The 17,495-nt window shown below is 39.4% G+C and overlaps 1 protein-coding gene across 3 annotated transcripts in view; it reads right to left on the bottom strand.

Moving 5' to 3' along the window:
- Ints8 (integrator complex subunit 8) overlaps positions 1 to 17,495 on the bottom strand; it is a 55,097-nt gene that overhangs the window by 19,140 nt on the left and 18,462 nt on the right. For all 3 annotated transcript variants that reach the window (XM_008847847.3, XM_008847844.2, XM_008847846.2), the window contains 6 exons: positions 14,166 to 14,236; positions 11,471 to 11,646; positions 9,906 to 10,039; positions 7,062 to 7,172; positions 4,552 to 4,753; positions 584 to 705 (listed from right to left, as the gene is read on the bottom strand). In XM_008847847.3, the coding sequence (XP_008846069.1) occupies positions 584 to 705; positions 4,552 to 4,753; positions 7,062 to 7,172; positions 9,906 to 10,039; positions 11,471 to 11,646; positions 14,166 to 14,236 (816 nt within the window). The remainder of the gene's footprint in view (positions 1 to 583; positions 706 to 4,551; positions 4,754 to 7,061; positions 7,173 to 9,905; positions 10,040 to 11,470; positions 11,647 to 14,165; positions 14,237 to 17,495) is intronic.

Genomic DNA, 17,495 nt, shown 5'->3' with positions numbered 1-17,495 from the left:
AAATAAACTTACCAATTTACTGAATGAAGTATATCATACTGACAGAAATACTAATAGCAAATATGTTAATTCATTAACAAACATTTTATAGATTCAGGTATATCCAACTTAGAGAACTAAATAGGTTCTAAAGAAGGATAATGTGTTAAATGGAAAATGGGTAGAAGTTACATTTCCCCCAGTTCTAGAGTTTGATCTCATCATTCAAAGAAAGAAAAATTAACAAACCTCTTATGATTATACAAAATATTAGCCACTACTACATAACTTGTGCTTGCATCTTCACATGTTGCACTTGGAAGAAATATCAGGGCAAAGTCAAATGCCTATAGTCAAAAACTATAGGGTACCAGGATAATTTAGGCCTCAGACTTGCTAAGAAGGGCTCTCACCACTAAGTTACATTACCAGCTCAAAACTATGCTCTTCACTACAAACCAACAAGCACTTGCCTCAGCTTACACTGTATCATAAAAATCAGACAAATTCCCAGAGCAGTAGACATTTGAAGAAACATGTACAAAAATATTACAATAATTAAATAATATACCATTCTAATAACCATTTTAGATTAGACAGTTACCTTTACATATGGATTACTCTGAAGTAAAAATGCAGGGACTTGCAGTGTAAGATACTCATTTTCTCTCCAGTTTAACATAAAAGCAACACACTCTTCAGCTACAACCTGACGAAGAGGAATATCTAAAAAGCAGAAGAGGAAGAGTTAAAACATCCAGGTGCAGTGGCACACTCCTGTAATGATGGCAGACAGGTAGAGAGCAGGATCTGAAGTTCAAGGTCATTCTGGGCTACACAGAAAGCTCAAGGGCAGCTTGAGCTACAAAAGACCCTATCTGTTAATGAACAAATGAATAGTTACGCCAGAAAGAATTTTAAATGTAAAACTAGTGGGGGTGGGATCACTCAGGCTTGTTTTAACTATTATTTCCTTTGAAATAAATATACTCAAAAGTGTTGAGAAATTTTATAGCTGAAAGTATATAACTTGAAATTTTAATGTACTTATGGAAAAATGAAACACAATGCATCTAAGTAAAAATGTCAAGACTTTACATGGGGAGACTGAACTCTTTTAGAATACTTCTATTCTAGCCATGCATGGTTGTACACTCCTTTAATACCAACACTCAGGAGGCAGAGGCAGGCAGATCTCTGTAAGTTCAAGGACAGCCTGGTATACACAGTGAGTGTTCCAGGCCAGACCCTGTCTTAAAAAGACAAAAAAAAAAAGGAATACTTATACTCTTTAGCCTTTCTACATTTTTTAAATTCATTATTTTTACTGTATTTAAAGTGTGTATTTCCTGCATATATGTAAGTGCAGTTCACCCATGTAGTGTAATGCCGGAGGTCAGAAGAGGGTGTTGGATTCCCCTAGAACTAGAGTCACGGACAGTTAGTCACCATGCGGGTTCTGGAAATCAATCAAACACAGGTCCTCTGCAAGAGCAGTCAGTGCTCATAATCACTGAGCTATCTCTCCAGCCCCATTTCTACGCTTTTTTGACAGTTCATATATTTATTTGTATCTTACTTTATTCCAAAAAAGTATTTAAGTGATAAAAATTGCAAAGAAATGCAGCAAAATAAAAGTATATTACTTATATCACTTCCTAAAAACAGATGAAGACAAAAATGAAATTTATACTTTAAATGCATGCAAGCTGTGTTCTAGACATCTTGCCAAAGAGAGGCTTTGGCTCTAAGGCTTCATCTGAGAGGTAATGAGTTAGTGGTTAAATGCCCCCTGAAGCACTGGCAACAGCTAGCTATTCAATTCACTAAATCTAACAGTCAAAGTAGAGCATTCAATTTAGCCAAAACTGACAAGCCATTGTGTCTGAATAAAAAGCGAGCCAATCTGCTATAAAGGTATTAAAAGTTGGAGATCGCTCCTATAACATGTGATTAGTCTTAGAATAATCTCTTGCCAATATTTCAACTATTAACTGGCTAGCTGGATTTACTGTCAGTTAAAAATCACTTCCTAGGCTAAGGAGAAGGCTCAGTGAATAAAAGTGTTTGCTATGATGAATTCGGATACTCAACAGTCATGTAAAACAAGTGTGGCAGGGGCTGGAGAGTTGGCTCAGAGGTTAAGAGCACTGGCAGTCTTGCAGAGGACCCAAGTTCGATTCCCAACACCTATGTGGCAGCCAACACCCGTCCGTAATTCCAGTTCCAGGGGAATCCAACGTCCTCTTCTGACCTACACAGGCAGTGTACAACACGGGTATACTTCCATGCAGGCAATACACTCATACACATAAAATAAAAATAATAAATTCTTTTTTAAAAAAGTGTGGCAGTGTGGCAGTATACACCTACAAGCAGATGTTGGGGACTCACTAGCCAGCCAATCTAGCCCAATCAGTGAGCTCCAGGCCAGCTGGGGCTGTCTCACAGAGTGCAGAGAAGGTGACAGATGAGATTTTTCTCCCATATCTTTACCCATGGAGACAGCATGCCTACCAATCCCAGCTCTTTTGGTGGCACTGAGATACAGTCCAAGTTGCAGTTAAGAAACTGAGTCTATAATTAAGGCTAAGACAAAAGTAGGAACTCTGAGAGGAAAAAAAACAAATTGCCTTGTTTTCCCCCTAAGCATTTGAAATAATACCATCTTTTCTTCTCATTCCAAACACTAATAGCACAAGCTATAGGACAAGATGCTTAACAGTTAATAAGGTAAGAATTTACATAAATTATGTGTAGAGCTATGTGTCCCTTCAGTGGAAAAGAGAGAAAAAGTGATGTGACTTCTAGTGTTATAGGTCAAAACTACGGCAGCATATGGGCTAGATGTACAGTGGTAGAGTACTTGCCTAGCAGGTATGAGGCTCTAGGTTCAATTCCCATTACCCACAAACAAAGACATTATGATAATCAAAGGACACTGATACATTAAAGCTCAAAGACACTCTATTAAAAAAAAAGTGTGATTTATGACTACACGTCCCTTTGGGGAATTAGAATGCAATAAGCTTAACCATAATAAAAATAATGTAATAAACTTAAATCACAAGACCCCAGACAGCTAGCTGTTGTTAGTCTTTGGGTAGACTATCAACACCTTTCTTTAGAACTCAATTTTATTGTCTAAAGATTTATTTGGTTTTTTGGTCTTTTTGAGACAGTGTCTCCCTATAGCCCTAGCTGGCCTGTAATCCAAGCATGCAAGACATATTATGTAGGAGGATCACGAGTTTGAGGCCTAAGCCTAAACAGGCAGGGTGACACATGCTTGCAGACCCAGATACTCAGGAGGCTAAGGCAGAAGATCACTTGAAGCTAGGAGTTTGAAGCCAGAATGGGCAATATGAGACCATACCTTAGAAAATAAATCAAATTACAGCATACAGTTTCTATAGTGTGTTGAACGGTCCCATAAAATTTCATGGTCCCAGCCAGGCATGGTGGTGCACACCTTTAGTCCTAGCACTTGGGAGGCAGAGGCAGGTGGATCTCTGTGAGTTCAAGGCCTACCTGGTCTACCTAGTGAGTTCTAGGACAGCTGGGGTTACAGGGAGACCCTGTCTCAAAAAGACATAAATAAACAAATATATAAATAAAAATTCATGGTCCCTCTTGAAGCTTCAGAATTATTACCTTACTAGACAATAAGATCCCCTGGGGCTGGAGAGATGGCTCAGCAGTTAAGAACACTGGTTGTTCTTGCAGAAGACCCGGGTTCAAATCCCAGCACCCACCTGGCAGCAACTCCAGTCCCAGGGGATCTGAAAGCCTCTTCTGAGCTCTTCAGGCATTGCATGACACAGGTGCACTTACCTACATCATGCAGGCAATATATACATACACATAAAATAAAAATAATAAAATTTTTTTTTAAAGTTTAAGGCCCGGCGTGGTGGCGCACGCCTTTAATCCCTGCACTCGGGGGGCAGAGGCAGGCGAATCTCTGTGAGATCAAGGCCAGCCTGGTCTACAATAGTGAGTTCCAGGACAGCTGGGGCTATAGGGAAACCCTGTTTCAAAAAGACCAAAAAAAAAAAAAAAAAAAAAAAAAGAAGATGCCTATGTATGTAAATAGTTGAACCAAGGTCATACTAGCTTAGGACTAACCCTGAATCCAATCAGCTGTGTCTTTTAGAAGAAAAAAAGCAAACACATGAAAGCAAGAGTAGAAACTGGAGTGATGCAGTGATACCCAACTACTAGCCAACCAAAGACTGTCAGGTGTGACCAGAAACTACGAAGAAGCAGGAAGGATTGTTCCCTGAACCGGTTAGAAGGGGAATGGCCTTGAGACACTTTGATTTGATAGATAGTCTACAGAACAGTGAAACAATAACTTTTGTCATTTCAAGTTACCTAGCTTGCATTACTGCTAAGGAAATCCTAGGAAAGACACAGCTTCCCAGCTTTCACCAATGTTCCCAAGTGAACTCTAAATGTTAATTGTTTCAGGAGAAAAATTTTTCAGAGAGGTAAGTCAAGTAAACAATTATTTTCCCCTCCCCTCCAATTAAGTACTGAATTCTGCAACTGGATCTGAGCCAGTCTTACCAGGAAGCCTCATCTCCAGATATCCTCGTACCCTACTAATAAGGTCAGAAGGAGGTCTCTCTCCTGATTGCCCCATTCCAGCTTCATGTGTATGAATATCCAAAAGCAGCATCTCATTCAGCATAACCTGACGCAGTTTTGGTGAGAACTCTGTTACCAACTCCAGACAAGCAGCAAACAACTGTTTGGCATGGGGAAAGTCCTATAAAAGCAATAAGAGGATGAACAGCATAAGTCGCCTCTCCTCTGGAGAAAAAGATCTCTTGGGGAGGGAGACTATGTTATCTTTTTCTTTATTGTTGAATTGCCCCAAAAAATACTTACCTATAAAATACAGTACTACTAAACAAGTTTGATACAAATTATCAGATAACACAGGTATAAAATTCTACACGCACCCTTTTAAGACATTCAGAATTAGACCTTAGACCTTTAAATAGGTCTCACATTTCACAATCTTTGCACACCACTCTATTTGACTATATAACTGCTCAATAAAGAAAACAAATCAAATCAACTATGTTCCACATCCTTTCCTACCTGCCCCCCTCCAAACACTAGTACCCTTCCACTTATCATCTCTCTCCACCTATCTTTTGAGTCTAACAATTTGATATCTCCCATAGTTATAAAGAAATAATATAGCTGGGTGTGGTGGAGCACACTTTAATCCTAGTACTTAGTAGGCACAGCCAAGTAGAACTCTGTGAGATCAAGACTAGCCTGATCTATATGGTGAATTCCAGGTTAGCTGGGGCTACAGGGAGACGCTGCCTCAAACAAAACAAAACAAAACACCACAAAATACCTCAGTTTTATATACTGACTACATGATCAGAAATTATAATTAATATAATTGGTTTAGTTAATACAATTAAATAAATTTATTGTTAAAATCATGAGTACTGGGGCTAGAGAGACGGCTCAGCGGTTAAGAACACTGGCTGTTCTTGCAGAAGACCTGTGTTCCAAATCCCAGCACCCATATGGCAGCTAACAACTGTCTGTAACTCCAGTTCCAGGGGATCCGAAGGCCTCTTCTGTCCTCGCGGGCATTGCATGACATGAGTGCACTTACCTATATGCAGGCAATGCACTCATACACATAAAATAAAAATAATAAATTAAAAAAAAAAATCATGTATACTTTGAAAATGTGGCTACTGGGCCAGCAGTTTGGTTCAATGGGTAAAAGCACTTGTCACCAAGTCTGAAAACCTGAGTTTAATCCATAGGATCAACATGCTAGAAGGAGAAAATTGACTCCCAGGTTGTCCTCTGACCTCCACATGTGCCAGGGCACAAATGCATGACTCCCCCCATCCACATGCACAAAATAAACATAATTAAAAAAACTTTTTTAATGTGGCTACTAAAAACTATAAGTTACAAATGTAGTCCACATTAAATTTCCCTAATGAATGGGAAAACCAGTCTATTAGATGTGTGATTATACTTCTAGATTATTTAACAGTTCACTCCAACCCCCTGTATAAAATACATTGCAAAGGCTGGGCTTGGTGGCACACGTCTTTAATCCCAGCACTAAGGAGGCAGAGGCAGGCGGAGTGAGTTCAAGGCCAGCCTGATCTACAAAGAGTCCCAGGGCAGCTGGGGCTACAGGGACCCTGTCTCAAAAAGACTAAAAAGAAAAAAACAAACAAACAACAATAAAAAAAATACACTGTAAAAGTAATTTTAAGGAACTTTTATTTTTTCATGTTTGAACACAATCTTTATTAACTGAATCCTAAACCACATAAATAATACTACTCCTCGTGTTCTAACAGGTTCCTTATTAAATTTTATTTATTTTTATTTTATGTGTATAAGTGTATTGCCTGCATGTATGTAAGTGCACCGGTGTCATGCAATGTCTGAACAGGTCAGAAGAAGAGGGCAGATTCCCTGGAATTGGAGTTACAAAGGGTTGTTAGCTGCCATGTGGGTGCTGGGTATCAAATCCTAGTCCTCGGCAGAGCAGTCAGTGCTCTTAACCACTAAGCTATCTCTCCAGACCAATTTAAAGAGAATGGGTTATCCATAATGGCCTGAACCCTCGGGCTGCCTCAGTTTCTGGAGTAGCTGGGACTATGGATGTGAACAACCACATTCATCTTTCATACACAGACCAGTACCGCATATCCAAGATAATTGTTCTCCTGAAATTATTAAAGCAGGATGACGTTTCTTTGATTTGGTTTTGTGTGTACATGTGTACACATTTGTGCATGAGGTACATGTACCATGCTACACCTGTGGAGGTCAGAGGACAAGCTCGGGTGTTAACTTTCAGTCTATCTTGTCTGGCTGGCCCAAGAAACTTCCAGGGATTTTCCTGTCTCTGCCTCCCATCACCATAGAAGCAGACTATCAAGTCTCACTTTAAGTGGATTCTGGGATTTGAACTGAGTTTCTCATGCTCACACAGCAAGCACTTTACCCACTGAACCGTCTCCCTGGCCCCTAACACCAGTTTTAGTAAGTGCTCTATTCATATTTCCACTCACCTTAACAGTACTGCAGTGTAAACCTTTGGCCATAAGAATATAAACCAAATCTCTTGTCAAATTGTCCTTAATTCCCAGGATGACACCACTGTATACAGAAGGTACTTCCCACTAGAAGAGGAAAAAAATACATAAGCATACACAGGAAGACAGAACAAGATGAGACTCATAATCTTCAACTGCATTAAAAAAAAAAAAAAAAAAAAAAAGCTATTTTTCAAACAAAGGATAAAGGTAAGAAAATGTTAAACACTTTCACTACAATAAACACTAATGAAAGGATTAAAATTTCTAAAGAATCATGAATAAGGAAAACAAACATAAAGAAGCTCCCCCTCTACCATTACCAACACCAAAGGTTAGTACAGAACTTCTCAGAATACAGGAAGCTCTGAGCTTGGCAGGGGTTCAGAGAAGAGGATGACATGGTAAGACACGAAAAATAATTGCCTGAACTTAAAAGGGCCCCATACTGATTAAATAAACAGATAAACTCAGATCTGAGCTAATTTCCAAGCCAGAAACTGTAAAACCCTGAAACTGGAGACTGAGTTATCTGGAGAAAAACAAAGGTCAGCCCCTATGGTCTCAAACCTCCAAACCATGTCAGCGCACTTACATTGAACTACGACGAAAATAGCCCTACCCCCTCTTTCCCTTTTTCCAGTCCCCCAACCCTTACAAACAGCCCACCAACTGTGCCTCAGGGCGGTTTCAAATGTCACAGAGAAACTGCCACCAACTTCACTGCTCTGAATGAAGAACAATCTGCTCCTGAGGTCAGACTCATCTTTCATTTTCACGTTGCCCTGTCAATCCCAATCTAACATTTTCTAAAAGGACATACACTAACATGGAAAAAACTCCACAAAACCAAAATTTTAAATAACTCACAGGATCCTCACAACAATACTATGAGACAGAAACTATTATTTCCCATTTTACAAATGAGAACACTGAGGCACACAGATGTAACATGTTGACAGTTAGCAGTGTCTAAATAACACAGTTAGTGTCTAAGATGATACAGTAAGTATGCTATACTTTCATTTCTTAAAAACTAGCACTAATAAACAGCATCACTACTAAGGGACCCAATTAATATTTAGAACAATTTTTATTTCACTATACTTGTGTGTTTATTTAATCCCTATAAAATATAAATGAGAGCTGGGCATGGTGATGCATGTCTTCAATCCCAGCACTTGGGAGGCCAGAGGCAGGTGGATCTCTGTGAGTTCAAGGCCAGCCTGGTCTACACAGAGTTCCAGGACAGCTGGGGCTACAGGGAGACCCTGTCTCAAAAAGACAAAAAAAAAAAAAAAAGTTATTTGCAAGCCTGGAATGATAGTGCATGCTCTTATTCCCAGCACTCAGGAGGCAGTAAGGTGGATTTCTGTGAGATTGAGGCCAACCTAGTCTACATAAATAGCTCCAGGTCAGCTGTGGCTACAGGTAGACTCAGTCTCAAATAGACTGAGTTATTTTCACTTGTACTGTACATCCAGGAAACTTTTGGGTGGAGGGGACAGGAACTGACTGGCCTAGAACTCATTATGTCTCCCAATCGATGTCTGGCTAAGAAACTTATAAACTGATAAAACTTTAGAAACTGTCAAGCATTAAAAGAAAAAGAAATAAAAACATTTAAAGCAAAAAAAAAAATTTATAAAGAAGTTTTAATAAACTAGAGTATCAGCTTTAGATTTCAAGAAAATATTAAAAAGTAAAAAACTGAACAAGACCTGCACAAGTTCAAGCCAGTCAAAATTCCAGCGTGGCTGGGCATGGTGGTGCACGCCTTTAATCCCAGGCAGAGGCATCGGATCTCTGGGAGTTCAAGGCCAGCCTGGTCTACATAGTGAGTTCCAGGCCAGCTGGGGCTACAGGGAGACTCTGTCTCAAAAAAGACGCCCCCCCCCGAAAAAAATTCCAGCATGGAGAGGGGGCAGGGCTCATGAAGCCCAACCCTAGTGGAGGAGTTGCTGGTAGCTAAAGGCTGCTACAGTAGGGGAGATTCTGTTTTCTTGACAAGTGTGGTCCCTGAGAGGCTGCCCATCCTACAGTAGGTGGCCCTACATGCATGCATAATTGGCACATTAATTAGGCTCTTGCTCTGGAGCGTGTTACTGAATATGTTAAATCTGTAATGAAAAAATAATTTTTTTTAAAGACATGAAGTTGGGAAGGCAATGGGGAAATCAGGAAGAGTGGAGGGTGGAAATGATCAAAATACACTGTATACATGTATACAATTCTCAAAGAAGAAAAACATTTCTTTAAAAAAAAGACCCTGTCTCAAAAAAGACCAAAAAAAAAGTAAAAACATGTATGGTGGCGCATGCCTATAATCCCAGCACTAGGGAGGCAGAAGCAGGCAGACCTCTGTGAACTCCAGGCCAGTTGGAGCTATAGAGAGATCCTGTCTCAAAAAGATTTCAAAAAAAAAAAAGGGTAAAAACAAGGGCTGGAGATTTAGCTCAATATCTAGAATGTGTGAAGCCTTGGGTTCAATTCTAAGAAACAAAAACAAAACAACAAAATCTTACACAGTGCATAGTACCAATATAAATAACACACATTATTCATAGTTACAGCTATATTTTAAACGCATGTAGGTACTGACAACAAATGGAATACAAACTCACTTGTGCATACTATTATTTCTGACATTTTCTATATTTTTTTTTACTGTCAACGTTAAAAGTACAATTATTATCACGTGTCTTAAAATTGTTAAGTAAAGGGGGTCCTTATTCTCAAAAGACTAGAGAATAGATCATCTACTAAATTATATTTAAAACAAAGATAATTCATACCTATTCTTAACAGAGGGCTTCTTACCTTATTAGAAACAGTCCAAAATTGTCGCTCTGAAGTCATACCATGTAATTCAATTAAAATCTGTCGAATCCGCCAGGGATCCACTGACAATATAAGCTGATGTTCCAATTGGCCAATGTTGACACTTGCTGAAGCTAAGGAAGAGAGGTATTTCAATTAATGACTAAACTCAAACGTAAAATTATAAATATGATAATACAATTGCAATAAACTACATTTGTTTAAAGTTGAAAGCAATTACGGACTTTACATTATGCAAATTATCTACTAAACTTATCCTCACAGAAAACCAAAAACAACTTGTATTAAATACGTGTTTTGTAAAGCAAATGCAGAACCCAGAGTGGGCCCTGCCTGCTGTCCTTACATGGTTATTATACGGGTTCTGTTTGTCTGCATGTGCATGCACATGTGTGGGTACACATACCACAGTGCACATATGGAGGTCAGAGACATCTTCCAAGAATCAGTTCTCTCCTTCCAAATTGTGGGTTCTGGAGATTCAACTCAGGTCACTAGACTTGGCAGCAAGTGCCATTATTCCCTGGCCCACCATCAACCTACATGTGGCTTTTTTCCTTAGTATTTTATTTATTATTTTTATTTTATGTGAATGAGTATATTGCCTGCATGTGTGTAAGTGCACCTGTGCCATGCAATGCCCACAGAGGTCAGAAGAGGGTGTCAGATTCCCCTGGAACTGTAGTTTACAAATGGCTGTTAGCCACTATGTGGGTGCTGGGACCTGAACCTGGGTCCTCTGCAAGAACAGCCAGTGCTCTTAACCACTGAGTTATTGCTCCAGTCCCCCAAGATGTGTTTTTTTTAAGGGGAAAGGAAGAGGAAGGAAGCATTCCCTTCTAAAAAAATCATAAGTGATCATTAAAATCTAATTTCAAATCAGCTATGAGTCTTCAAAAGTACATTTCTGGCAATTTTTATGTGTTAATAACATTCCTTCCTTTATAACTGGACATTCAAGAAATTTAAATCTAGTGAGGATCAAAGCAGTTGAAAAGTTACTTCTGAAAAACCAAGTAAATTTCTGGTTCACCTATAAACAAAGTGAATTTCTGTCTTATCTATATGGTTTATAGGCTGATGTTTCTTATAAAACATAACTACTTTGGACTCATGTTAAGATAAAAAATGGGAGAAAATCAAATATAAATAAAGCAAAATAACAACAATCTCAAATATTTAGCTAGCAGGTAACAAGTCAATCATATAAGCTGACGTGCATAAGTACTTTTGGTCCCAGCACCCCTTGCCAATCCCCTCTCCATTTGTATTTTAACCTCCAAATACATATTAGCAGCAAAGTTATCTTGGTGTATTTCCCCAGCTAAACTCCTTTATGTATCATGTCTAACTCTCCATTAGCAACTGGCCCAGCCGAGTACAAGCTATGAATGGCTCACATTGAAATCTACCACAGCAGACAGACTAAATTTCTATTAATTTCACATACAAACTGACCAACTAAAATCAAAGCAAATCCTTAAGTATACTTCAGTGTTAATTTGAATAGAGGCAAAAATGTGAGCTAGGAGAATAAAGCAAACCTGGAATGTCATAAAACGAAGTTACAGGTTTAATGCACAGATTTACTCTAGGGGATCGCTTCCTCATTTGATCAACAAGTAGCTTTCGTTCTTCATCTTTCAACAATGTAATGAAAAGTTCATGTGAAGAAACCATGAAGACATACTGCAGATCTTCCAGCCCCAGACACACATTCCTAGGTTAGTACAAATATTACAAAACAAAAAAGTGTAAATTTAATTTGGGAAAATATTCATATAAACCAATTTTTATTTGTTAATTCACTTCTAAAAGACACCATTTCATAAATTTAATAGTATTTTGAAATAAAATTTAAAACTTTCTTTATTACTTAAATTACAATAGTCACTGCTACAATATACTTTTTTTAAAAAATGGGGCGGGGTGGAAACATGGCTCTGTGGTTAGCACTGGCTGTTCCTACAGAGGACCCAGGTTCGATTCCCAGCACCCACATGGCAGCTAACAACCGTTTATAACTCCAGTTCCAGGGGGAATCCAACGCCTTCTTCTGACCTCCAGGTGAACTTACACAAATGCAGGCAATACATTCATACACATAAAACTAAAATAATACATTTTTTCAAATGGAGCTGGATGCCAGGCGTAGTGGCATGCGCCTTTAATGCCAGCCCACAGGAGGCAGAGGCAGGTGGATCTCTGCGAGATCGAGGCTACCCTGGTTCATATTGTGACTTCCAGGTCAGCTGTGACTAGAGAGACCCTGTTGAAAAACAACCAACAACAACAACAAAAAAGAAACTTTTAGCTGGGCGTGGTGGTGCATGCCTTTAGTCAAAAAGACCAAAAAAAAAAAAAAAGTAGGGGCTGGAGAGATGGCTCAGAACACTGTTATTGTAGAAGACCTGGGTTCGAATACCAGCACCCACAGGGCAGCTAACAATTGTTGTAACTCCAGTTCCAGGGGATCCAACAGCCTCTTCTGTCCTCTGAGGGCACTGCACAACACAGGTGCACTTACCTACATACAGACAATACATGCATACACATAAAATAAAAATAATAAATAAAAAATAAAATATTAAAAAAAAGAGGGAGAGAGAGAGATTTGTTTATGAGCCGGGCATGGTGACGCCTGCCTTTAATCCTAGCACTTTGGAGGCAGAGGCAGGTGGATCTCTGAGTTCAAGGCCAGCTGGTCTGCACAGTCAAGGTTCCAGGCCAGCTGGGGCTACAAGGAGACCCTGTCTCAAAAAGACCAAAAAATAAAAATTTATTTTTATGTGTTTTGAGTGTTTTGCCTACATGTATGGAGTTACAGACAGTTCTTAGCTGCCATGTGAGTGCTGGGAACTGAACCTGGGTCCTCTAGAAGAGCATCCAGTGCTCTTAACCACTGAGCAGACATGTCTCTTTAGGCCCACTGAGCTCAGTTCACAGTACCCATGTTGCGCAACAACTGCATGAAATTCCAGTTCCAGGGAATCCAACACCCTCTTTTGTTCTACACGAGTACCTACATACACATATGCATATATACACACATATACACATAAATAAAAATAATATTAGCTGGGCATGGTGGCACATAACCTTAAATTCTAGCATTCGAAGGCAAAGGGGGGTGAGTTTCTTTGAGTACCTGATCTACATAGCGCAAGCCTATCTCAAAAAAAAAAACAGAACTGGAGAGATGACTCAGTGGTTAAGAGCATTGGTTTTTCTTGCAGAGGACCAGAGTTCAGTTCTCAGCACCCCTGTGGCAGTGAGCTGTCTGTAACTTGAGTTCTAGGGGATTCAATGCCCTCTTCTGACTTCCACAGGCATTGCACACAAGTAGCACATTTACATGCAAGCAAAATACATACACACATAAAAATAAAAATAAATTAAATAAAAAAAAATAAATAAAATTTCTAAAAAATTAACTTTATAATTCTAAAGTTTCATGTTCCTACACAAACTTCAACATAACTGGTTTTTTAAATGTAACTTGCTGACTAGCTATATATATGGAGCATAAAAATAAAAACACAGCCGGGCTTGGTGGCACACACCTTTTATCCCAGCACTCGGGAGGCAGAGGCAGGCAAATCTCTGTGAATTCAAGGCCAGCCTGGTCTACATAGAGAGTTCCAGGACAACTGGGGCTACAGAAAGACCCTGTCTCAAAAAGACAAAAGAAAAAGAAAAGTAAGTAAAAATAAAAACACAATAAAAGATACTTTTCAATCTGGGCATGGTGGTACATGCCTGTTATCTGAGCATTTGAGAGGCAGAGGCAGGATAATTAGTTTGAGGGCAACTGGAGTTATATGGTAAGCCCCAAGCCTCAAAAAAATAAATACTCAGTGATACAGTATTTGGCCAGCATGTACAAGGTCCTAGGTTGGGTCTCCAGCACCAAGCACAAACACACATATGCGCTTCTCAGCAAGGTATGGCGGCACATGCCTCCAATCCCCAGACTCAGGATGCTGAGGTTACAGAATCAGGAGTTAAAAAAAAAAAAAAAAAGGTTGGAGAGAGCGATGGCTAAGTTTGATCCCTAGAACCCTCATAGTAGTAGAGAGCTGAATCTCATGGGTTGTCCTCTGATCTCTACATGAATGTTTGGCATGCACACACACACGCACACACTTAAAAATAATAAAATAGTAAAAAAAAAACCAAAACAAAAAAAACACAACTTTTCTCATAGTAGTTCAAACTTTAAAACAGAAAAGTACTCACTTTAGAAAAGCAGCCATGTTTCCTTTCAAGGAATCTGAAGCTTTCTCTACATTTATTGATCTTGAACATACCTAGGAATTTGAGTAATTTTCATTTGAATATAGATCTTAGTTTGAAAAATACAGATTTAAAGACAACTGTAGTTTTATGCTTCAACTACCTGCTAATCACAGCTTTGGTTAATACAAAAGATCAGGGTAAAGCCAGGCATGGTGGCACACCTTTAATCCCAACATCTGAAAGGCAGAGGCAGGTGACTATCTGTCAGTTCAAGGCCAGCCTGATCTACCATAGTGAGTTCCAGAAAAGCCTAGACTATAGTGAAACTGTTTCTCACTATATGCCCTGGGAACTTGCTACATAGACCACCCTGGCCCAAAACTGACACAAATCTGCCTGCCTCTACCTCTCAAGTGCTGGGAACAAAGGCTCGTGCCATAATAGCTCACAAAAAAAGGAAAAAAAAAGGGGTTTACATTAAGTTTGTAAAGTAGGCTATGATATAAAGCTTTTATAAGACAATAGATGTTTTTCATGACCAAGATAGAAAACATTTTTCTTTTTTTTTTTTTTCTTTTTGACACAGGGTCTCCCCGTAGCCCCAGCTGTCCGGGAACTCACTATATAGACCAGGCTGGCCTCGAACTCACAAAGATCCGCCTCTGCCTCCCAAGTCCTGGGACTAAAGGTATGCGCCACCACGCTCAGCCAGAAAACATTTTTTTTCTTTTTTTGGTCTTTTTTGAGACAGGGTCTCCCTATAGCCACAGTTGGCCTGGTACTCACTATGTAGAGTGTGCACCATCATGCCCAGCTAGAAAACATTTTCTTAAATAACATGTAAAAATAACCTCACAACTATAAAGGAAAAGATTAGTATATTAAAAGCATTTAAAACAATGTAAGAAAATTAAAAAAGAAGTAAAACTCAGAGAAGAAATCTGCAGTATTTTAAAGTAGCAAGAGAGAATATATAGAGATCTCCTACAAAAAAAGTTTTTCAAAAAAAGATAAAGCAATGTAACAGAAAAATAAGGAGGCACAACATTTAGAACACCTACATCAAAAGTCAAAATTTATGTGAGAAAAAACAAAGAGAAGAGGAGGCAGAGCTATTGATAATAATCATCTTGGCAATAACAGTGATATCAAAATTAAAAACTCAGTGAGAGGGCTGGAGAGATGGCTTAGTGATTAAGAGCACTTGCTGTTCTTGCAGAAGACCTGAGTTCAAATTCCAACCTCCACATAGCAGCTAACAACCATCTATAACTTTAGTTCCAAGGGATCCACTACCCTCTTCTGTCATCCATGGGCACTGCACAACATGGGCGCACTTACACGTATGCAGGCATAACAATGAGACACACACACAAAAAAAACAAAAAACCAAAAAAACGTGATGCCATTAAACAACCACCTCACAGGTAAATGTACACTAGCAAGTGTTGACAAGGATACTGACCAATAAGAATGCTCATTCATGTTAGTGGTATACACCATTTTAAAAAATACTTTATTTAATATTTTTATTTTATGTGCATGTGTATATTGCCTGCAAGTATGTAAGTGCACCTGTGTCATGCAATGCCTGGGGAGGACAGAGGCGTTGGATCCCCTGGAACTGGAGTTATGGACAGTTGTTAGCTGCTATGTGGGTGCTGGGATTTGAACCCAGGTCTTCTGCAAGAACTGCCAGTGTTCTTGACTGCTGAGCCATCTCTGGCAGCTCCACACACACCATTTTTATATAATGTTGCAGATACTTTCCTTAAAGAACACAACTGGTACAGATGTGCATCTGCACAAATAGGCGAGCATGCGCCAAGCAGCATAATGGCCAAAAACACTAAGCAACAAAAACGTCCATCATTATAATAATGACATGGTCTATATACACATCTTACAACACTGAATAGCTGTAGTAAACAAAGCTAAGACATAGCTCACAAATATAAGGTTTAATAAAAGAAGCTATCACATTTTATAGGGTTTCATTTATATCAAGTTCAAAGAATGTGCTTTCAGAGCACTTAACAAAGGTAAGCAAATAAATAATTATCACAAAAGACAGGGCAGGTGCTCATCTCCAGGGGAGGTAGAAGTAATGAGCATCTGAAGGGTTTCTAGAGGGCTAAGAGTGCTATATGTTTGGAACTAAGTGATATAGTCTGTGCTTCATGTACTTCTTTCAATACCTATTACACACACTATTCAGAAGCAGAGCTAGGTATGGTAATCCCAGGTGAGCCTGTAATCTTAGCACTGAGGAAGCAGGGACAACAGGATCATGGGTTCAAGGCCAATCTAGGCAGTAAAAGCATCTTAAAAAGAGAAGTAGGAGGCTGGAGAGATGGCTCAGCAGTTAAGAACACCAACTGTTCTTGCAGAAGATCCGGGTTCGAATCCCAGCACCCACATGGCAGCTAGCAACTGTCCATAACTCCAGTTCCAGGGGATCCAGCAGCCTCTTCTGTCCTCTGGTACTGCACAACACGGGTGCACTTACCTATATGCAAGCATAACACACACATAAAATAAAAATAAAGAAAATATTGAGAGAGAGAGAGAGAGAGAGAGAGAGAAAGTAAGTAAAGGACAGAGATCCAACAGAAACACATATTGTGCAGCCCACATGAAAGCCAGTTAAAGGTATGATTTGAGCTAAGCACAGTGACACATGCCTTTAATGCCTTTAATCCCAGCACTGGGAGGCAGAGGCATGCTGATTTTTGTAAGATCAAGGCCATCCTGGTCTCCATAGGGAGTTCCAGGCCAGCTGGGGTTACAATGGAGAGCCTGTCTCAAAAAACAAACAAAAACAAAAAAAAAGGTATGATTTGGGTTTCTCCTGATCAAGTGACTGAAACTTTAAATGTGAATAAAAAATGGTATTACCGAGGATGAGTCAGCTGAGTTTAAAAGTTCTGTAAGTAGGACCATCAGGATAACTCTGCGGGTTTAGGGCTCTTGCTGCCAAGTCTGATGACTTAATTCCCAGAATCCCACATGTAACACTGAGAGAACTGACTCCTGAAGGTTATCTTCTGACCTTTACATGCATATTTTGAGACAAACACACACACACACACACACACACACACACACAAATATAAAAACAACACTGAAGGGAGAGCAGAAAAAAGTCAATGGAGGATCAGGAAGAAGTTAAGCAAAAGGATGAAAGAAACAAGGAGGGAAATGAATGAAGAGCTTTACTGAAGACGAGGCAGAACAGAATGCAATGACAAAGCCAGGCCCACCACTTGGAATGCTGAGGCAGGACAGAGAATCTGAGGCCAGTTTAGACTACACAGCATAATCCAGTCT

The sequence above is a fragment of the Nannospalax galili genome, unplaced genomic scaffold, assembly GCF_000622305.1.
Source record: "Nannospalax galili isolate Female #2095 unplaced genomic scaffold, S.galili_v1.0 scaffold183, whole genome shotgun sequence".
Taxonomy (NCBI): Eukaryota; Metazoa; Chordata; class Mammalia; order Rodentia; family Spalacidae; genus Nannospalax; species Nannospalax galili.
This window is presented reverse-complemented; position numbering and strand designations above follow the sequence as displayed.